The sequence below is a fragment of the Felis catus genome, chromosome B1 (genome assembly GCF_018350175.1).
Source record: "Felis catus isolate Fca126 chromosome B1, F.catus_Fca126_mat1.0, whole genome shotgun sequence".
NCBI lineage: Eukaryota > Metazoa > Chordata > Mammalia > Carnivora > Felidae > Felis > Felis catus.
This window is the reverse complement of record NC_058371.1, coordinates 12,102,617-12,126,858: the sequence shown is the minus strand read 5'-3', so window position 1 is coordinate 12,126,858 and position 24,242 is coordinate 12,102,617. Positions and strand designations below refer to the sequence as shown.

Genomic DNA, 24,242 nt, shown 5'->3' with positions numbered 1-24,242 from the left:
GGAGCAAGCCTGGGGGCAGTGACACAGCTGGTGCATACAGCAATGTGTACAGACTCACACAAGTTTCTCCTTCTAACACGTGGTCATGGGCCTATGTCATAGGTAAGGGGTCAAGGCTCAAGCGAGTGGACCATGTGCTACACTGCAGTTACCACTAGTGTCCTTGGATGGGGGACTTGTGTAGTAAGTTAGCTGACCATCATATATGGTCAGTCAGGAAAGAGACACTGAGTGAAAAATCATGGCCTCGTGTCAAGGTTTTAAAGATGAGTGATACTAACAGGTATGACGAAGGTGCAGGTGAGGATTTATTAGCAACACCACCTGTGGGCCCGTGGACTGCTGCAAGCATTAGTTTGCAAATCCTGCATTCAATTACTCTGAGAAACAAACAAGAGTTGTGCAACCTATTATAATTACTCCCTCCCTAGGGTCTTGATATATCTCTTGGTGTATATATATATATATATATATATACATACATACATATATATATATGGTTTATATATGGTCTATCCCATATATATATGTATATATAACCATATATATATAACTATATATATATAACCATATGTGTATATATATAACCATATATATAACCATATATATAACCATGTGCGTATATAACCATACATATATACATATATAACTATATATAACCATATGTGTATATATATATAACCATATATATATATATAACCATGTATATAACCATATGTGTATATATATAACCATACATATATAACTATATATAACCATATGTGTATATATATAACCATATATATATAACCACATATATATATATATATATATATATATATATATATATACATATATATAATTTGTTTTGAATTTTTAATTGCCTCCAGAGAAGTTCACTAGAATTCTAAAATTCTAAAATCACTGGCTCAAACACATCATCCTCCGATTTGGAAACTGTTCATGGTTCTATACTGTTTACATCCTGGGGCATTTGGCGCCCTTCACAAAACATCTCAAATGATCATTCAGATATCATTATTCAGCACTTAGCTTCATGAGCCCATGTTCTAGTAAAATTAAGACTTCGGTTATTTCCTGAGAAATCCATGAGTCCTGGAATATACTAGAATATTCACCATACTGAAATTGCATCTACTGTTCAAAGAGTCTATACTTCAAACTCTTTCAGGAAGTTTTTCTTCTTCTAAATGGTTGCTATTTCTCCCTGATGGTACTATAATACAATGTAGTTTATGCTTCACAAAGGTTATGATATTTAGCATACACTTTCCATATTTTAAATGATGTAAGATGGGAAATTACAAAAAGCTACATATTTTTCTTTCTATGTGCTTGGTTTATTTCGAGCTGCTCAAATATTCACTGGGGTTAAGGATTTTCTCTAATACTCCTAAGGGGCACCTGGGTGGCTCAGTCAGTTAAGTCAGACTCTTGCTTTCAGTTCAGGTCAGGATCTCATGGTTTGTGAGTTCAAGCCCCGCACCGGGGCTCCACTCTGATGGTGCTGAGCCTGCTTGAGATTCTTTCTCTGCCCCTTCCCCACTTGTGCTCTCCCTCAAAATAAATAAAAAAAACAAACAAACTTACTCCTATAATGCCTATGTGGATATTACTTTCCATAATAGATAAATCTTATACGGAATCACCTGATTTATGTTAATTTTATGCGAATGTAAAGCAAAGTTTAATAATGGATATATTTTAAACTATATTCCTTAGATTGTCTTAGATTATATCTATGTACTGCAACACAATTAATAACTAACATCAATTTAACTTATTCAGTAATATCTTCAACAAATATTTACTAATACGGTATCCTAGGAGAGAGGACACATACTAGAGACATTTTTTAGAGAATGCAGACTGGACCGTTGGTTTAATTTTTCACTTTTCTACTGATTGTTTAACCATTATGTTTACACAACTTCTGGGAGAAATGTAATAAGTGATGTTAGAATTGTCTTTATTTATTTATTTTAAAATATTGTTTCATGGACCACAGCTGGTACATAACCCTACTGGTCTAGCACCCTGGGACACAATCTCTGTACTAATGAGTTTCGTTATTATATGACTGCAAATTCCTTGTGGCTAAGGACCAAGTCTTGTTTTTGTTTGTTTTATGGTTAGCACTAAGCAGAGACCTGTAAAAAACTGAATACATGATGTTAAATGAAGGCATGTATGAATGAATGATATTAGAGAGGAGAAAGTTTTTTATCTCTTTCTCAAATACAGGCATGGATAAAGTTAACAGCCAATGTATTCCTTGAAAAATAGAAAGGAGAAATATTTAATTTATATACATAGAGACACATTCTTTTTTTTTATTTTTCATAATCATAAAGATAATATTGCACAGGAACTTGTGACCATAAGCTCATGTAATGATTACTGACTGGTATTCATGAATTTGATTCTAAGATGACAGATACTTTTCCTGACTAAACATTCATTTTTCAAAATGTAAAGAAAAATAGTACTGACAAAAAACTTGATCTTAGGTTCAATCTACACTACAGAGCTATTTTCCAGTTGACAAGAAACGAAAGAGAAAGGAGTTAAAGAACACTATCAGGCAACAAACACAAATTTGCAATATGTGAAATGAGATGTCTAGGATATACTTTAAGGGGCTCCTGGGTGTCTCAGTTGGTTGAGTGACTTCGGCTCAGGTCATGATCTCATGGTTCGTGGGTTCGAGCCCTGCATCAGGCTCTGCACAGAGCCTGGAGCCTGCTTTGGATTCTGGATCTCCCATTCTCTCTCTCTCTCTCTCTCTCTCTCTCTCTCTCTCTCTCTCTGCCTTCCCTGCTTGTGATATCTCTCTCAAAAGTAAATAAACATTAAAAAAAATTAAAAACAAAAAGACTTTGGCAAAATAGAGTTGGAGTAAGGAGCGCCTAAGAAGGAAGATTGACAGCATCTTAACAGTTACTGGGTCTGGGAAGTAGAGTCCATTATTCTATGTTGTCTACTGTGTAAATGTTTGAACTTTTCTGAATTAAAACTTGATTGAATAGTGCCCAGTAAAAAATCACGATCTCTACACATTCCAATTTGAAGTATGTTAGGATGTTCTTAAATGTATTTGTAAACTAATATGGTGAACTTGCCAGGGATATTTGGAACAAGAAAGGCGCATTAAAACAAACACACAACAGGTGGGTAATGATGGTCAGGTGGAAAGAACCTTGCTGTAATTACCAAGGGAGGCATCTCAGCTATAGAAGAGATTCTTCTTCACTGTCCTCTCCAGATTTAGTGAAGGCCTGCATGCAGCATGGGAAACCAGAAATGTCACAGTTTTGTCCTCCTCTGGCCAAATAGAACGGCAGCAGCAGATGAAAGAGAGAGATGTGGCTGTAAAATGTATCAGAGAAAGCGGTGGCTTTCTTGCTGTGACTAAGACAGAGGAAGCTGGTGCCAGCTAGGAAGTTAAGAACAAACTGTAAGAAACAATTTTTCTATCAAGCTGTTTCTTAACCTGTAGATAACCACAGAGGTATCATATCACTAGGTATCTATTCAGGACAAAAAAGAAAAAAAAAAAAAGAACAGAAAAGAACATTCTAATAATCATAGTATCTATGACCTCTTTTTTTTAATGTTTTATTTTTTTTTTTGAGTGAGTGAGAGAGAGAGAGAGAGAGAGAGAGAGAGAGAGAGAGAGAGAGAGAGAGAGAGACCACGAGCAGGGGAAAGGCAGAGACAGAGAGGGAGATACAGAATTCAAAGCAGGCTCCAGGCTCTGAGCTGTCAGCACAGGGCCTGACGTGGGGCTTGAACTCATGAACTGCGAGATCATGACCTGAGCTGAAGTCAGATGCTTAACCAACTGAGCCAACCAGGCGCCCCAATCTATAACACAGACCTTACTATTTGCCAAGTATTGATATTAGCACTTTTACTCATTGCTTTACTTATCCTTTATCTCAGTGGGCAGACATTACTACCACAATTTTAAAGGTAAGAAAACGAAGTCTAACAAAGTTTAAGATTTTGCTTATACAACCAATAGCAGAGGTGGGATTCAGACACTGATCTCTCTGGTCTCCAACCAACTGCAACAGACCTCTGTCATGTAATAGTTATCATTATTAAGCTCAAAATTAAAACCGGTGTTATGTTAACATGTATGCATTCATGATTCTTTTAAAAAATACATATATCTAATATACATTTCTAAGATGTTCTAAGGAGTCATTTTTAATACCATACTTAGCTTTAAGTCCAGCTGTTGTGACACAGGTATTTCAATACAGTTTTGTTAAAAAAAAAAAAAAAAAAAAAGGACGATGATGAGAGAAAACTGGTTATCGCTCAAGTTAGCCCAGTGAGGTTTCAATCCAAAATATCCAAGGTATAAACCAAGCGTCCTTCTTCAAAACTGAGACAGGACGTATCATTTTAGACTCAATTATTTGAAAGAAGCAGACGAGTCTTCAAGTCAAACCGGAACTGAAAGTGCAAAAGGGAGACAAACTGGAAGCCTGCGCCTGACCTGCAGGAGCGATCTGATCTCATTAGGGGCGTTTCACCGGGAGCCCAGCTCCGACCCTGGCGAGGCAGGCCCGTGGCAGTTCAATGCAGCCGCGAAAGGTTCCACTCCATCAATCCCGCTCAAGTCCCTCTTTGCAGGTAAGAAGAGGTCAGCGTTACTGAACCGCTCTATTGTCAATTAGACAGGCATTAGGGTCAACAACAATTGCGAGGCAAGGGAAAGTGACGGCTTTCCTGTTCAATGCAGATGAGGCCCTGCTTTCCCAGGTGAGCTGTCTGAAGAAACGCTTGCAGAGGCCTCCACAGCAGAGGTCCACGCAAGGTCGGCCTGGCGAGCCCCTAACGACGGGGCTGCTCACGCATTCGGAGAGAAACCCAGTGAGTCCTGATGGGCGCCAGGGGAGCTGTGTGATGGCGCTCTTTAAGGGACACATCCCCTTGGTGAGTCAGCGTGCAAAATCCTGCCTTGGAATGCAGTGACCATTTCTCCACTTCCCACCATAGTGATGACAACAGAGCATTCCTTGAAGTTATGGTTGGATTCCCAAGGGTGGGTTCTAGAATACGGTGAGGCAGCCCATAAAATACAGGGAAAATTTCTTTTCCCCCTGACTCATCAATTTAGGAAAGATATTTGAAATGTTTCAAAAGAAGGTTGACTTAGGAAAATAATGATGATGATGATGATGATAATAATAATAATAATAATAATAATAATAATAATGGAGACCTAAACCAGAAATGATTTTCTCCCTACAGAAGTTAAATGCTTGCCTGGGGGCCAATGGGAAAACAAACACTTTGGAATGTTCAGGTTTCAAAATGGACTCTTGCTCATCTCCCACTCTTGGAATCAGTTCCCGGTTCAGATTCCACTGGAAACTGGCACAATCTAGAAGGTGTGCCCTTTAGAACAGCCTCATCCTACCATGTCTTCTGTAGGAAGAGTTGAACACCACATTCAAGCCCTGCCTTCAGCTTATATGCATACACTTTCCCAAGCCTTAAAATAACCAGGTTGATTCTATTATTCTTCCCTTATAGGCAAATGGCAAATATATTTTACATTTTAGAGAAGTCCATGCACTATAGTGCCATTGTCCAAGGACAATGTTTTTATTGGTTATACAATCATTTTCAAAATGCTCACACATATTTTATTCTTACTAAAATTATATGAACATAGCACCTGAACCTGACTTATAGTAGTGGCTCAGTACACATTAGCTATTACTGATATTATCAGTTGTTTCCTCTATACTTAATCATGTCCTGGACCGTGGGCAAATTTGGAATTCACACAATACTAGTACTCAGAAATAGATGGCATTTTTAAAAATTTTTTTTAACATTTATTTATTTTTGACACAGGGAGAGACAGAGCATGAACAGGGGAGGATCAGAGAGAGGGAGACACAGAATCTGAAACAGGCTCCAGGCTCTGAGCTGTCAGCACAGAGCCCGACATGGGGCTCGAACTCATGGACCGCGAGATCACAACCTGAGCCGAAGTCGGCCGCTTAACCGACTGAGCCACCCAGGCGCCCCTAGATGGCATTTTTAAACATCTACAGCTCTTTGAATGCTTAGTAATCTGAACCCATCTAAACAAATAGGTTAGTAGAGAAGAAAGAAAAAAAACAGATAAATTAACTTTCTTTAATGATTACCATACATTAGTTGTAGATAAAATAATTCTAAAATTACTGTATAAATACATTAGGGCATATTATTCCCCTTAGACCAATTTAATTCACTTGCAACAAAGACAAATATAGACACTCTTTCACTTGATCATTTTACACTGATTAAGGTACAATGTCTTCTGGGCCTTTGTCCAGGAAGTCAGGGAACATAGAAATGAATAGAACATAGTCTGCAATGCCATGGAATCCACAGGCAAACACAAAAGGCTGCTTTTAAAACAACCTGGGAAGTACAGTAATGGAAATATCCACAGGCTAATGCAGGAGAACCCTACCTGGGAAGATTACAGAAGTTTCCAAGAAGAAACAGTAAATGAGCCAGGTGGGAATTGGAGAGGTGGGAAGGGTGAAGGAAAAAACTGCAAACATGCAGGCAGGCTGAAATAAAGTCACCAAGGTGAGAGCTGCATGGCTTGTGCGGAAAACAAGGAACTCAGTGTTGATAGAGTGGCAATGCCTAACTAAGGAGAGGAGAAAAGAGGCTGGGCAAGTTTGAGTGGCTCAGGTGACACAGGGTTTGCTTTGCTGCTTAAAAAGGGAGATCGTGCTTTTCAACAGGGTGGCAACGGGCAGCCATTCAAGGTTTGAGAGCAGGTGAGTAACAAGGTGAGGCTGTTTTTTGGACAGAGTATTTTGACAGCTCTAAAAAGATGCACTACTGGGACAGTGGTGTATGTGAGAGGGGTACAGGAGGCAGAGGGAAGAGTAAGGGGTCACTGCTGTAGTTAGATAGAAGTTCTTCAGTAAGGCTGGGGGAAGCCTGGCAGGAATCAAGAAGTAGAAATAGCAGAATTCATTATGACAATCTAGGGGGAAAAATCTACACATTGGTGACTATCAAGTAATAGTAAACCATCCAAATGAGACAGCAATTCAGACAAAAACGTGTCTGAAGGTTAATGAAGGATTCATTCAGGGGTGCTACAGCTCCCAAAGAACACAGTCTGGTTCACGATGGGATTTGTTCACAGACTGCCACAGTCAGCTGGTGCCTCAGTCAGCTGAGCAATTCGATATGCTCAGTTGTGGGCTTAAGTGTCTCATTCAGAATTTTTCAACCTTCCCACAAGTGACATTTTGCTCCAGACCATTCTTTGTTGTGGGCGACTTTCCTGGGCACTGCAGGATATTCAGCAGCGACCCTGGTCTCCACCCACTCGAGGCCAGGGGCATTCACCTAGTTTTAATAACAGAAAGTATCTTCGGACATGGCCAAATATCCTCTGGGGGACAAAATAGCCCTCAGTCTTATTACATAGCCCTCGGTTTAATTCATTGCAAAAAAGGGCTACAATAGTCCAGCCACCCCAGTGCACAATGGACCCAGTTTACACATTCCACGGGGTGTGTGTGTGTGTGTGTCTGTGTGCGCATGTGCACATATTGTTAGGGAGTAGTGAGGGTAATGGGAGATCACCACTGGGTCTCAAAAAGAACTCATTTAAATATTATCACTGCTGCTATTTTTAGGGCCTCTTCATCACACGAGCTTATTTATAACTGAAGAAATCACATTAAACAAATCTGATTTACATTTGATGCCGCTCTAAAGAGTCAAAGGTTTTATTTTCTGGAAATAGAACAATGCATGACTTCTTAATATCTACACACTTAGAAACTGCTTTTAAAGTTCTACATGACGGGGCACCTGGCTGGCTCGGTCGGTAGAGCATGAAACTCAATCTCAGGGTCGTGAGTTCAAGCCCTACGCTGGGTGGGGAGCCTACTTAAAAAAATAAAGTTAAAAAAAAATGAGGACAAATTACTGGATTGCCTATTCACTGCCTAACTTGTTAAAGCAGAATCTCTGAGCACAGAGCTTTTCTCTGTTGCAATGGTATAGAATGGTGTGGTTTTCTGATATTTCTATTAATGTTACTATAACTACCCAGTACATGTACTAGAAAATTCCCAGGAGAGAAATTTGAGTTGCTCCTAACTGACCTGACACTTTGAGCTCCACTGGCAGTTCCCATGGTCATAGCCATGGTAACTCTGATAGATGCATTTCACAGAGAGGGTGATTATCAAATTCCCTGGAGAGTGGACTAAACTCCTAGAAAATGACCAAAAATTCCATACACCAATAGCGAGATGGGATTACTAAACAGGTTAGCTAGCGTTGAGCAGACTTTATAGCTTTATTATATTTAGAATACAACAGAGAAAAAAAAAGTTGGCATTAATTTCTACATGTTTCAGTTTACATCTAGAATATTATGGTTGCTTCTGATGGCATGTCTTAAGAAGGAGAGATTAGAGTGCGCCCAGAGAAGAGCCACCAGAATAGTGAGGGTCCTAGAAGGTTTACCCACTGGTCAGCACACGTTAATTATTAATCTTGGCATAATATTTGCAAATCCTGTTCAGCCACACAGAGAACTTACTATGGCAGGGATAATGCCATATGGTTCCTCAAAATATAGTTGGTAAAATCCCAAAACACAAAGAAGATGTAATTTGATGCAAAATGTGGCAGGGTGGGACCAAATCGAAATACAGTCTTTGGTGAATGTCAGTGAGTCTGAAAATATTTTATACGTGGGCAGTGTGAGCTTGTTCGGTGTTTTTAAACCAGGTTATTAACGTGTCTCTTGAATCCCCTCAAACATGCCTTCCACTGATTGTTGTTCATTTCACTCCAAGCTGGCCTCGTTATTTTTTTGGATAACGATACTGAGCACCAACTGTGAAAAACTACCACGTAAATAACAGAAAAGCCTATGCAACCCTTCCCTGTGGCTGACAGGCTTCATCCAGAACCAGGTTAAAATTCACATGATGCCATAGAAAAATCAGCACAGGGGATTTTTTTCAAGGCTAAAGGAAATGAGCATCACAATGTAGGTTTTGCGAGTTTGAAACTTAATTTAAATGTAGTGTTTAAGCGTGCACAGCAGCCCTCTAGTATTGCTTATTTCAACAGTATTTAACAGAGAAAATTTTTGTTTGTAGTGATAGAAACAAAACGCTTTTCCTAGTTGAATTGTGAGGGTATCTCAACTCAAAACTACCTGTAAGTGCTTTATGTGAAGCGTTTTCAGAAGAGTGTGTAACCATCATGAAATAGTTTTGTTTAAAAAAATCCATAAACACAAGGACATGTAAACATAGGAATAGATTATATTCTTACAGAAAGCATTAATTCAATTTAGTGTTTTCCAGATGATTTACACCCAAAATGTTTATTTCCCTGAAATGTTTCTAAGTACGGGGGCTTGTAATTTCTCTCTTCTTAAGAGTTCTGATCACTTCAATATTCACTGCATGTTTTTATATTTCATTATTTGCCTTCACTGATAGAATAAATATCTCTAAGAAGATTACTCTTCTATATCCTTTTGAATTTGTAACTATTTAAAATCTATTTAAGTATTTGAAAGAAAAAGCTCTTTAAATTATAAATCTTACTTGATTATCTCAAAGATTTTTATTTAATATAAATGCAAGCCAAAGTGAAATAAGAACTACCAAAATATTATATTATCAAATGTGCCATTTGCAATAGAGTTCCTTTATTAAAATCGCCAATTATTATTTCACATAAAATTTAATTGAGGTCATTACCCTCCTGGCAAGTTATTTCAAAATTCTTTCTTATAATAAGATTTGTTATTGTAGCATTTTCCACATCAATGCTTCTTTCACATATATATATATATATACTTTTTACATCTATTTATAAAGATAATAGGCATCACTCATAATTTGATTGAATTAATAATCAAGTTATATATTTAAATGCCTGCCTAAGAAACTTGGTCCTTCTGTGTCCTCAGTGCTAACACAGTGAATGTGGGGAAGCCACTGCATATCCAGGGAATAGTTAGTGACTCCCAACAAGCGAAGATATCCATACATTTGAACAAATGAAACAGCTATTCAAGTTATGTTCCTGGAGAAACATTTCCTGAGAACACGTACAATTTGAACATTACCACGTGAGTTACGCACCATTACTCCCTTCAGTATGAACACACACCTTACACTTGGGAAGTTACTTCCCTGCCGAGGACCACTTGCCTGGATGAAGCACTCTGGTTTCACTGACCTTGAACATCATTTGATGAAGATCATTTCCATCTAAATACAAATGTTTACAGGGCCCATGATCAAACTTACATAATGCGCTGGGATTGTGCAACCATTTGAATTGACAATAGACTAACCATTGTGGTATCCGGAGGTCAATTATCAACTTCCTTCCCTTTCTTTTCTATAAACATTGATTATTTTTACACCCAGTCACCCGGCTCTATACCCAGGATTAAACAATTAATATGATACATTCCCCACCCTCTAAGAGCTAAGAGCCCATTAAAGAAGACCATCTTATAAATAAGCAGTTATATTAATGCGGTTAGCATTATCATTGAGAGACAAAGCACACACAAAAGAGCGTGTTCTATGAGTGATGCGGTCCAAAAAATAGAAATGCAGAATGTTTTAAGAGAAATGTCAGCACTACATAAATAACAAATCATTAGGGGGAAAAATATACATTTCTCTTTTCATCTGAGAGGTCTGCTTTAGAAAAGTTGACAGTAATGTGAAATTCTGTAAAAGGAATTCTATTTTCCAACTAACGTCTATTTTAAATGGTTAATTTACTTCCCTAACAAGAAATGTCCCTTCGCAAGTGATATAAATAAGTGCATTTCAAGAAATAAAATCTCCTGAGGCATGAGCGTACCAAGTTCCATGAGTGGTGTTTTTTTTGCAGAATCTGCAAATTGTTTGCTGGAATGTCTCAATTCTAAACTCTTATTCTAGGTCCCTATGCTCGATTCCTTGTTTATCTTTCACTGTGATTGACCTTCTTCCTTGTGTGCATCTACGTGAGGACTGCTCACATTTTTCCTACTCACACAAAAGCAATAAGTTACCGTTATTATTATTATGATTGCCTTCTTATAATGTTTACGCCTAATAAAACTGGGGCTCAATTTCACATGACACCAGTAGATGCTGGTTTCTAACAAAGCTTCTGTGAACTTAGAGCTACTGTTCATCATAGGCCTCTATTCCATTGTACTGCACTTACAGATAAGGAAGTTGTGGATGGAATGAGTTAATAAAATGAATGAACCTAGGTCAGACAGCTAATTGTTTCATTCAGATCTAGTTTTCCATTCACAGCATAATACAGAAGGGAGAGTAGAGGCTTTGGAGTAAAAGACTGATGTGTTCAAAACCCAGATCAATCACTTCCTGACTTTAGGAACTTAACTTCCCTTAAGCTTCCATCCTGTTATCTGTAAAACAGTTCCCAGTATAGGTGAGTCCTAAGAATTCAGTATGATTTAACATGCGACACGTTCAGTACCATAAATGGTGCATAGTTTGTGCTCAGTAATTTTACTTTGTTTTTCTTCTTATCAGTTAGTAATGTTATTTCTCTATGCTTCTTGCTAGCCTGAGTATTCTCACGTGTAAAGTTTCAAATTCACAATATGATTCAGTGCAATACTCAGTCAAGTCTATTAATTCAAAATGCTACTTACAAATAAAATATATCCTATTTAAACAGCCGTAGGATCTTAAGAATTAAGCATTCGAGTGACTGAAAAATTATGGCTTTCTGAACAGAGTTTAACATCTGGATGAAGGAAATTTTACACAAGAGAATTTCTTTAAGTTCTTTCAATATATGTTGACTCTTAAATATTAATATAACACACTGTTCCACTTAGTGCTATTGAGTAACCTCTATTGGCTATAAATTGTTTAACTCACATATGAATCTCAATGTGTCTTGATAGCTGAGTAAGAAAAAATATGGTAAGAAAGATTCAGAAGTGAGGCACCTGGGCGGTTCAGTCAGTTAAGTGTCCAACTCTCGATTTTGGCTCAGGCCATAATCTCATGGTTCATGAATTCCAGCCCCATGTCTGGCTCTGCACTTATGATGCTGAGCCTGCTTGGGATCCTCCCTCCCTCCCTCTCTCCCTCTCTCTGCAACTCCCTGCCCCCCCCCTCCGCCCTGCCCGCTTCTCACTCTCCAAAATAAATAAATAAACTTTAAAAAAAAAAAGGTTCAGTAGTGAAGACCAGCCTAAGTGTAAAAGAGTATCAGATCACTAAATGAGTTCGGGCTCACTAAATGAGTTGATAACATTTTACAATTTGTCATTCTTAGTCAATAAAAGTATGGACATGAAATTCTTGTAATAGGTTTCAGTCCATTAGCCAAAGCTTAGTTTCCTAAACTCACATTTGCCTTTTATTATAACTTAGCTTCTTCAAGTCATGAAGGTATTTATGTACTTATTTATTTTGGAAATAATAATAAAAAAAAAAGCCATGCCATCTATCCAGACATTTTATTTGAAATTATAGGGTATGGTGGAAGGGAATTTATCTTTATTGTGTACTATATGAAGATTCTTATCTGTATACTATTTAATGTTCAGTCTATTTAAGAATGTATTTTTTTGTCTGTTATATATAAGGAAGAAAAACTTCTGATATATGAAGTAATTCCTCCAACATTTTAGATAAGTAAAGCAGAAGTACCAGGATTTAAACTCAATTTGTCTGATTGGAACTTCACTTCATTCTGCAGCACGTGATTGATATTAAAATATTTACCATGTTTTAAGCAATGACCGAGCTGAAATAAAAGTTACACAATGGGTTTATTCATTAGTGGATAAATTCAGTACAAATGGATAATTTTTTGCGTTGAATTCCTATGTAGTGTATCTGGGGGTTTCATCAACCCCCCCCCCCAAAGATGTCTAATAAATCTTGAATTTTGACTGAAACTCAACTCCTGCTTCTGCCTTCCCCCAGACTCCGAGCTATTCCTACAGTCTTCCCCATCTCAATAAGTGGACTTCCAAATTTTCAGTTACCCAGGTGAAACAAATGGGCTCAGAGCCCAGTCCTCTGTTTGTCTTAGACTCCACAACCAACCAACCAACCAACCAGAGAGTCTGTTCAGTTATCCCAACAACTTACATCCTGCACACTGTGCAACCTTCCCTTCCACACTCCTGATCTAAGCCGCCACCACCTCTGGCATCATTCATCCCAGCGGATTCCTGCAACCTGCTTTCCCCGCGGCGTCTATGGGGAAGCCCTCCTCCACGATTTACTCCCAGCCCAGGGTTCTGAAGGGGTATGATAAAACTCAAGTCGGATTCTTCTGCATGGACGGCCCAGGTTCTAGTCAGTTCCCATTTTGCTCAGGTGAACCCCTTATCGTTGCCTACAGTTTGGTCCATTAGCTAAAGTTTTATTTATTTATTTTGACAGAGAGGGGACAGAAAAGCAAGAGAGACAGGGAGACAGAGAATCCTAAGCAGGCTCTGCCCCATCAGTGGAGAACCCAACGTGGAGCGTGATCTCATGAAGCTTGACATCATGCCTGATCAGAGATCCAAAGTCAGACACTTCACTGACTCAGTCCACCCAGACACCTCCCCCACCCCCACCCCCCATCATCTAATTTTGACTAACTGTCCTGCCTCATTCTCGTAGCCTCTGCACCTACTCCTAACACTGTAGCCCCACAGGTTACAGTTCTTCAAGCATTTCAAACATGCTATGGCATCATGGCCATTGTTCTTTCTGCTTGTAATGTATTTCTGTTGGGTAGTCTCAGGATTCCTCCCCCCCTCCTTTTTTTTAAGTTTAGTTATTTTTGAGAGAGAGAGAGAGAGAGAGAGAGAGAGAGAGAGAAAGAGAGAGAGAGAGAGTGCACAAGTGGGGATGAGCAGAGAGAGAGGGAGGCACAGAATCCAAAGGAGGCTCCAGGCTCTGAGGTGTCAGCACGGAGCCTGACACAGGGCTGGAACCCATGAACTGTGATTTCGTGACCTGAGCTCAAGTCCGATGCTTAACAGACTGAGCCACCCAGGTGCCCCAGGATACCCCTTCCTCTTCAGGGCTTTTGTTCAAATGCCACCACTCCACAGACACCTTCTCTGGCCACCTTCCTTACTCTGCTTTCTTTTCTCCATAGCACTTATCTGATGGAATGTAGAGTTGTTATTTACTATTCACAAATTCCTTATTTGCAATTTTACCTACTCCTTAAAATTTACTTGTCACCCCAAAGTCAATACTGTGGGACCCCTGCACGTATTCACAGACATGTGCAGAGTGGTGAAAAATGCCTGCACCTGAGACAGACGTTCCCAACTGACATCGAACACGGGGACACTGCCTTCTGCTTTGTCATCATGCTATAAACAAGTGTTATCATGGTCAGATTTTCACATTTTGGTGAAATCTGTTGGTGATTTTGCTATTTAAAATGGCCTCCAAGCATCGTGCTGAAGTGACGTTTAGTGTTCCCAAGAAGGCTCTGATGTGCCTCAAGGAGACAATGTGTGTTAGATAAGCTTCATTCACATGTGAGTCACAGTGCTGTTGGCCATGTGCTCAATGCTAGTGAATCCAAAATAGAGAGAAATAAGCTTTCTTTAAAAAGCAGCACAGGGTCATCTGGGTGGCTCAGTCGATTAAGCATCCAACTTCCACTCAGGTCATGGTCTCAAGGTTCATGAGTTCAAGCCCCACGTTGGGGCTCTGTGCTGACAGCTCAGAGCCGGGAGCCTGCTTCAGATTCTGTCTCCCTCTCTTTCTACCCCTCCCCTGATCGCATTCTTTCTCTCTCAAAAATGAGCAATCGTTAAATTTTTTTTAAATAAATAAAATAAAACCCAGCATACATAGGGGTGCCCGCCTGGGGGGCTTAGTTGGTTAAGCTTCTGACTTCAGCTCAGGTCATGATGTCACAGTTTGTGGGTTCGAGCCCCACGGAGGGTTTTGTGCTGACAGCTCAGACCTTGCTGCCTGCTTTGGATTCTGTATTCCCTCTCTCTCTGCCCTTCCCCCAACTTGTGTTCTGTCTCTCTCTCTCTCAAAAAAAATAAACATTAAAAAAATTTAAAAAGCAGCACACATAAAACATGGTTATATATTGACAGGTTGATGAAAATAGTGTGACCAGAAGTTCACAGGAAGCTAATACAGTATTTCCCCAAAGAACAATGGTTCAGGAGCCATGAATTCAGTGTCCACAGCAACTTTATAAAACATAATGACCAAAACTAATGAGAATCAACTGTATCTTTGTTTATCATGTATTGCCTGTCTATTCCCACTAGAATGTAAAATTCAAGAGGGCAGAAACTTCTTATCCACTCACTATTGTGTTCCCCATTTTGAGAAATAGAGAAGTTCAATGAGTATTTCCTTAATACATGAATGAGTGAACCAATTATTACTGTGAATGAATCAGTAAGGAATTAATAAATATAAATAAGGTAAACATCTAAATATAAAAGTAAATATAAAAAAAGAAATTGAAGATGACACAAATGGAGAAATACACTGTGCTCATGAATTGGAAGAATTAATATTGTTAAAATGTCCACAGTACCCAAAGCAATCTACAGATTCAATGCAATCCCTGTAAAACACCAATGAAATTTCCCAAAAACCAAAACAAAGAATGCTAAAAATTTGTATGAAACCACGAAATATCCCAAATAGCCAATGTAACGTACCAAAACATGAACAAACCTGGAGGTACCTTGTTTCCTGATTTTATACTATATTACAAAGCCATATTAACCCTAACAGTATGGTACTGGCACAAAGATACACGGATCAATGAAACAGAACCGAGAGGCTACAAATAAACCCAAACGTACATGGTCAATTAGTTCATGACAAAGGAGGCAACAGGCAACAATACACATTTCCGAATAGTGTTGGGAAAACTGGACAGCTACATGCAAACAAACAAAACAAAAAACAGTGGACCATTACCTTACACGATATGCAAAATGGATTAAATCTTTGAATGTGAGACCTGAAACCTGAAATGTGGAAATATAGGCAGTAAACTACTTCACACACACACACACACACACACACACACACACACACACAAACACACACAGACACACACGACCAACAGAAGCAGTAAACTATTTGATGATAGTTACGCATACACATGTGTGTGTGCACACACATACTACCACATATGACATATATGTGTCTGGACCAGTCTTCTCAGGCAAGGGCAATGAAAGCTAAAATAAACAAATGGGATTACCTCAAACTAAAAGGCTTCTGCACAGTGAAGTATCGACAAAATAAAAAGGCAACCTACTGAGTGGGAGAAGATATTTACAAATAACATATTTACAACTTAGTATCCAAAATATATAAATAACATATACTACTTAGTATTATTTTTTTAAAAATCCAATTAATAAACTGCAGAGGACGTGAATACATATTTTTCCAAAGAAGACTTACATACGGTCAATAGACCCATGAAAAGATGCTCAAACACCACTAATCATCAGGAAAATGCAAATCAAACCACAATGAGGTATCACATCACGGAGGTTAGATTGGCTACTGTCAAAAAGATAAAAAATTACAAGTGCTGGTGAGAATGTGAGAGAGCCCTCATACATGGCTGGTGGGAATGTAAAATGGTACAGTCACTAATGAAAACAGTATGAATGTTTCTCAAAAAAATAAAAAATAGGACCACCATATTATCCAGCAATTCTACTTCTAGAGATGATTCCAAAGAAGATGAAAATGCCATTTTGAAGAGATACATGCACCCCTACATTCACTGCAACATAATTTACAATACCTAAGATAGATGCAACCTGAGTGTCCATCAGTAGATGAACAGGTAAAGAAGATGTGACAGAGATACAGTGGAATACTACTCAATCCTTAAACAAAGATAAAACAAAAAAAAAAAAAACTATTGCCATTGGAAACCCCTTGGATAGATCTAGAGAGTATTATGCTAAGTAAAAGAAATGAGAGAGACAACCAAATAATGTATGATTTCACTTACATGTAGAATCTATAAAACAAGACAAAAAAACCCAGCTTCATAGACACAGGAAACTGCAGTTACCATAAAGGGGAGGAGTTGGGAGGCAGGCAAAATGGGTGAAGGAGATTAAGAGGTACAGCCTTCCAGTTATAAAAGAATTAGGTCATGGAAATGTGGTGCGCAACATGGGGAATATAGTCAATAATATTGGGATAACTTGGTGCGGTGACAGATGGTAACCAGACTTACTGTGGGGATCATTTCATAATGTATGAAAACATAAATTGCTATGATGTACACCTGAAACTAATAGGATATTGTATGCCAATTATACTTCAATTAAATATGAATAATTATGGCAAATGAATAATGAATGAGTCAATAAACCAATTATGACCAATGCATTAGTCTTTATGCTAGGCTACAATCATAGGACTAAAAGATAGGTCTTCTTTCCTCTTGAGGTTTTTCACAATTAAAGCAGTTGAAAAGTTTTCAGAAAACACCCAGGTGCCATGCCCTTTTCCAGACTAGTAGGTGTATTTCATACCTATTTAAAAGACTGATTATGGATCCTACATGTGAATCTATCTAAGTTAATAAATAAGGTTATCGTTAGCATGTGTCTTTACTACCAGAACATAAATTTTAACTTAGAATGTTTGACTGCTTTCCTTATCACCCATTACTTCTTTTGTAAGCAGGACTGTACAGCTTTATGAATTCACATATTTTTGAAAGGCGTACCCTTTCTCTACTGACTAATTGGGCATTATTACACTAATGCCATTAGCTGTGTGATCTAAAGCAAGTGACGTAAGTTTTTTGTTTCAGTTTGTCTGTTAAATGAAGAAAATAATAGCACCTCACTTAAAGGATTCAGTTAATATATGAAAACCACGTTATATAGGACATGTTAACAGTTAGGAAGCTTGTGGGGTGCCTGGCTCAGTCGGTTAAGTGTCCAACTTTGCTCAGGTCATGATCTCACAGTTCGGGAGTTCAAGCCCCACGTAGGTCTCTGTGCTGTCAGCTCAGAGATGGGAGCCTGCTTTGGATTCTGTGTCTCCGTCTCTCTCTACCCCTCCCCTGCTTACACTCTGTCTCTGTCTCTCTCTCAAAAATAAATGAACATTAAAAAAAAATAAGAAAATTTTCTTCTTGGAAAAGGCCATGTAATTCTGAAACTCACAGTTAAAAAGGCAAACAGTAGTATACAGTAAGTAGAAGATACATGGATACAAATTTAATTCCCTAGAATATTTCAGGAAAGTTCACTGTATAGATTTTGTTACCTGGAGGAATTTTTTTTGTATTTCATTTAGAGTTTTATTAGAACTTCATAATTTTGTATCAACATATGCAAATGTGCTCAGATGTTCTGTTTCAGTGGTTACATTATTATAAACTGAGAATGATTACTATGAATATCCATTTTCCTTCAAAATCTATCAGCATGAACTTTACATTTTTAAGCAGAAATGGATTATGTGAATGCATTAACTCTTCAGATACTGTCCATTTCTTTACATGTCTTTAGTGTTCCTCATTCAAAGTTAATGTTAACAACATAAATAGTTCTTAGTAGTTCAAATTTTTTACCTCTTTTCTTTGTGACACAGTTCTGCAGAAAGACAACATCCAGCTTCCCTAAACACTTCCTCCATACTCACTGTAGAGAAAGGACCACCGTCAATGCAGGCTGCTATAACAAAATCACACAGAGTGGTGACTCAAACAACAAATGTTTTCTTCTCACAGTTCCACAGGCTGGGACGTCCTGAGTTGCAGATGACCACTTTCTTGCTATAACCTCCATAATGGAGAAAGAGAGCATCTCTTCTGTGTCTCTTCTTTCACGGGCACTAGTCCCATTCACAAGGGCTCTATCCTTATCACCTAAAATTATCTCTCAAAGTCCCACATCCATACACCATAACAGTAGGGCCTCGATATATACATTTGGAGGGGAGACGATATTTAGTCCATAGCAAACACTCTGATGATACAAAATTTCCACAGGCTGATGCTTCCTTCCTAGTAATGTTTTCATTCACCATCCTTCCCTCGCATGGTTGTGGTATCCTACAGAGCTCTTTTTATACATTTATGATGACTCATTTCCAATTCCCTCCCATCAAAATTTTCTTTGTTAAAAACTATTTACTTGAATATTTATATGTGTGTGTGTGTGTATATATATATACACATATATATATACATATATATATACATATATATACATATATATACACACACATATATATATGTATGTATATATATATATATATACACACACACACACATACATATATATATATATGTATATGTATATATGCTTAAGGCTCAATTCCTATCTATTTTAGTAACGTTTGCAGATAATAAAAAAACAACAACAATGCTCTTACAAGCTGGTGCAAGAACTCCAACATTTCAAAAATATCGTTCATGAAAAGTGCACATATTGGAATAAAACTAATCTGGTCTACAGGATAAAAACTCATGGGGTGCTAAGGTGGCTCAGTTGGTTACGCATTTGACTCTTGATTTCAGCTCAGGGCATGATCTTATGGTCCCATGAGATCAAGCCCCAAGTTGGGCTCTGCACTGACAGCACGGAGCCTGCTTGGGATTCTGTCTCTCCCTCTCTTTCTTCCCCTTCCCCACTCATTCCCTTTCTCCAAATAAGCATAAAAAAAAAGAAACCAAAACAAATAAGCAAAAAAAAACCCACTTTATTCCACAAAATTGAAGTTTTATCTTTAAATATTTAACTGGCAATAGATGTCTAACAGTGTCTTCTAATTCTGCTGAACGTCATTTTTCTTTGTCCTAATAGTCTTTTTGGGCTGGGTGGCCACAGTGGTCATAGTATACTGACAATGTTAGCCTTATGTCTCTAAGTTTTGGAACTAAATTTTTTTTTTAAATTTTTTTTTCAACGTTTATTTATTTTTGGGACAGAGAGAGACAGAGCATGAACGGGGGAGGGGCAGAGAGAGAGGGAGACACAGAATCGGAAACAGGCTCCAGGCTCTGAGCCATCAGCCCAGAGCCTGACGTGGGGCTTGAACTCCCGGACCGCGAGATCGTGACCTGGCTGAAGTCGGACGCTTAACCGACTGCACCACCCAGGCGCCCCTGGAACTAAATTTTTGAGGGTAGAGACTGTTTAAGGCTTTGGGTTTCAGTAGAATTCGCCTGTAAAACGACTTGGAGTGTCTTGTTTAAAGGCAGGAAGATACTTCAAACAGACTCAATAGCTGTAATAATTATTAATGATCATTGGTCTCCAGATTTTCTGTATCTACAAATCACTTTTGACACTTTACTTTTTTTTAAACAAAGACCATTTCAACAAAGACTTAAATTTACTGACATAACATGCTTATTGGTGTTTTTAAAATCTAATTGCCTCATCCATTTCTTACATTTTTCATTCAGCTTTTTATTTTTTTTTCCTCCTGACTAGGTTAGTCAAGAGTTTCTATCTTATTCTATTTTCGAAGAACCATTTTTTAAAATTGTATTACCTTATGGTCTCACTTGTTATTTTTACTATTGACTCAATTCCAGTGTGTGTGTGTTTTTTTTTTTTTTATCTTCTTGAATTCAGTGCACTATCAACCCTGCTTGATACATGCAGCCTGTTGCCAAATCTATCATAGTGGTCTTTTGTTTTTATATATTTCCAATTTTCCCTTATGGATTTTTTTCTTATTGAAAAGTACAGTTGACTCTTAAACAATGCAGGGGTTAGGAAACCGACACCCCCTGCCCCATGCGCTCAAAAATCCACATACAGCTTTTGACTCTCCAAACACTGAACTACAAATAGTCTACTATTGACTGAAGGCCTTACCAACAACATAAAGAGTCGATTAACAGGAATTTTATATGGAAATTATATGTTGTGCTCTTACTATAAATTAAGCTCAAGAAAAGAAAATGTTAAAAAATATGAGAAAATACATTTACATTACCATATGGGAAAAAAATCTGCATGTAAGTGGATGCACAGAGTTCAAGCCTAGAACGTTCAAGGGTCAGGTGTATACTTTGGGTTCACAGATATGTGTTTCCTTTTATGGTTGTGCACTGATGTCTAATTCTATTACATTATAGTATGAAAACAGAGCCTGCATGTCAATTGTCTTTTAACCCATATATAATTGAAAGTGTATTCATCTAATGTGGAGAAGACGTCTGCAGAGTTCTATATACGTCATTTAGAATATGTTAGTCATCTGTATTATTTACACTTCCTGTTTCTTGGGGTGCCTGGGTGGCTCAGTGGGTTAAGCGTCCGACTTCAGCTCAGGTGATGATCTCATGGTTTGTAGGTTAGAGCCCCGCGTCAGGCTCTGTGCTGACAGCTCAGAGCCTGGAGCCTGCTTCGGATTCTATGTCTCCCTCTCTCTGTTCCTCCTCTGCTCACATTCTGTCTCTCTCTCCAGAAGAAAAAAATCAGCATTAAAAAAATTTTAAAAAATCCTGTTTATTTACCCTTTCCTTTATCTGCTAATATATCAGTTTCTTAAAGAAAGACAAATTTTCCCAGTGTGATTATAGATTTACCAGTTTTTCTTAGTATTTCTATGGAATCTTACCTTAAATAAATGAATAGACATATATGATATTAGATAAAAAAAAACATGTTCATGATTGTCATATTTTTTGAGCTGCTATTTATGTAACTGAGTAAATATCTATTTTCCCTAATGTGTTTTGCGGGAAGTGAAGGGCTTAATATTAAAATGGCTAAAGTAATTGATTTAGATTGGTAAATTGTTGGCATTCCCCTCCCCCATACATTTACTTACAAAGTCTGAGTGATACACATTTTAATGAGTGACTTTGATAAATACCATTTAGATGAAAATTTTAAAAATACTTCTTGATAAAGAGAGGGGGGGAGAGGGGGAGGGAGAGGGAGAGAGAGAAAGAGAGAAAGTGTGCACGCATGTGCACTCAAGTTGGAGAGGGGCAGAGAGAAAGGGAGAATCTCAAGCAGGCTCCACACTGTCAGCACAGAGCCCCACATGGGGCCAGAACTCACCAACCATGAGATCATGACCTGAGCCAAAATCAAGAGTCGGATGCTTAACCTACTGAGCCACCCACCTGCCCCTCCTGGCTTACAAATGGACCGACCAAAGACTTTCTGATGTTTTGTTCTGTTTTCTGTTCCTTCTTCTTCATTTCCATATTCTAAATTACATTTCTTTTCTTTAAACAGTTTCCATATTTATTGACTTAACAACACCCAGAGGCGCCTGGGAGGTTCAGTCAGTTGAGCAGCCAACTCGTCATTTTGCTCAGGTCATGATCTTATAGATCCTGGGATCCATCCCTACGTCATGCTCTGTGCTCTCAGCTTGGGATCCTCTCTTTCCCTCTCTCTCTCTGCCCATTCCCACTTGTCCTCTTTCTCTCTCAAAATTAATAAACACTTTTTATTTATTTATTTATTTTTTTACATTTATTTATTTTTGAGAGACAGAGGGAGACAGAGCACAAGTAGGGGAGGGGCAGAGAGAGCAGGAGACACAGAATCCGAAGCAGGCTCCAGGCTCTGAGCTGTCAGCACAGAGCCTGATGCATGACTCAAACTCACTGACCGTGAGATCATGACGTGAGCTGATGTCGGGCACTATACCTACAGAGCCACCCAGGTGCCCCAATACTTTTAAAAATCGAAATGTAATCAAATTATCCCAATATCCTCTGATTTGTTTTGAAAGCCTTTGGGATTTTTAACTGTCATCTTTTCACTGTTCAATTTCCACTGTAGTAGTATTATTATTTCACTTCCATCTTTTTCTTTAATTTTCCAAAGGTAGTTTTTCAAATTTTTGTTAAGTTGATTCTTCTTTAGTCTTAACGACTACTTAAACAACCTCTATCCATGTCATTGCATCTTTAACCCATTCCAGCCTCCTGTCCCAGTTCCTTTTTTATTGAAGTATATGCTTTTTTATTTAATTCAGCCAGTACCAGTATCTATTGCAGTGGTTACCTACTCCAAAACTTAGTGACTAAAAGCAACCACCTTCTCATTCTAGGTCACACACTGTGGAGAAGTTTGGCAGGGCTTGGCTGGCTAAGGCTGCTGCTTCATGTGGTATTTGCTGGATCCTTCCCTATAAACTGACTTGTCACTGAGCTGGAGGAGTTCAAAGGCCACTTCACTTGCCAGGCTGGCACACCTCCAGGGACACCTAGAGAGCTGAGCCCCACTGGGTCCTTCCTCTCCCATGCAGCCTCAGGGTTCATCCAGCACTCTCTCCAGCATGGTGGTCAGAGTTCCTGCACCATGACCAAGAAAGAGCCTTAAAAGCGAGCTCGGAAGCTGAAAATCCTCCCAAGCGTGTGACTGAGAATGGGCGTAGTGTTACTTGTACCCTACTCGACTAGTTAAGAAGCTGCAGGCTGAGCTAGATTTCAGAGGGCGGAGGAACAGACTTCACCTTGCCAAGGGAAATGGCTAATGTCCACAGACGGGGAAGAAATGATGGGGCATTCTAGAGACAACCTCCACAACCAGAAAACACTTCCCAGGTTTTATCAGAAGGTACTTTATTTTCATCCTTTTTCTTGAAAGAATCACTCAACTATGTATAGAATTTTAGGCTGGTCATTAGTTTTCAATGATAGTTTAAACATACCATTCCATTGTCTCCAGCATCTTATTATCAGTTATGAAACGTATGTTGTTAAACTAATTTCTACTCCTTTTAAGTAGTTTTTTTCCCACCTCTTACACATATATGACTTTCCCTTTTTCACTGAGCACTTTTATATCTCTATGATGTGTTTAGGTGTGGAGTGCCTTTTTCTTACCTTGCCAAAGAGTCAAATCAATTTTGATGTAAATGTAAAATGTAAATGTAAAAGTCATTTAAAAATTTAATGTTTATTTGTTTTTGAGAGACAGAGAGAGAGAGAGAGAGAGAGAGAGAGAGAGAGAGAGAGAATGAGAGGCAGGGGCAGAGAGAGAGGGAGACACAGAATCTGAAGCAGGTTCCAGGCTCCCAGCTGTCAGCACAGCACAGACCCTGACACGGGACTTGAACTCACAAATCATGAGATCATGACCTGAGCCAAAGTCAGATGCTTAACTGAGTGAGCCACCCAGACGCCCCCAAACTCATTTATTTTTAAATCTAGTAAATAATTTAGTATTTTCTATTGAAAAG

At 38.5% G+C, this 24,242-nt stretch overlaps 1 protein-coding gene across 1 annotated transcript in view; it reads left to right on the top strand.

Moving 5' to 3' along the window:
* Positions 1-266: 266 nt before the first annotated feature.
* Positions 267-24,242, top strand: part of LOC111560136 (tropomyosin alpha-3 chain-like) — a 38,480-nt gene continuing 14,504 nt past the window's right edge. The window contains 3 exon segments of the mRNA XM_045055859.1: positions 267-300; positions 4,438-4,647; positions 4,757-4,950. Of these exon segments, the coding sequence (XP_044911794.1) occupies positions 267-300; positions 4,438-4,647; positions 4,757-4,950 (438 nt within the window).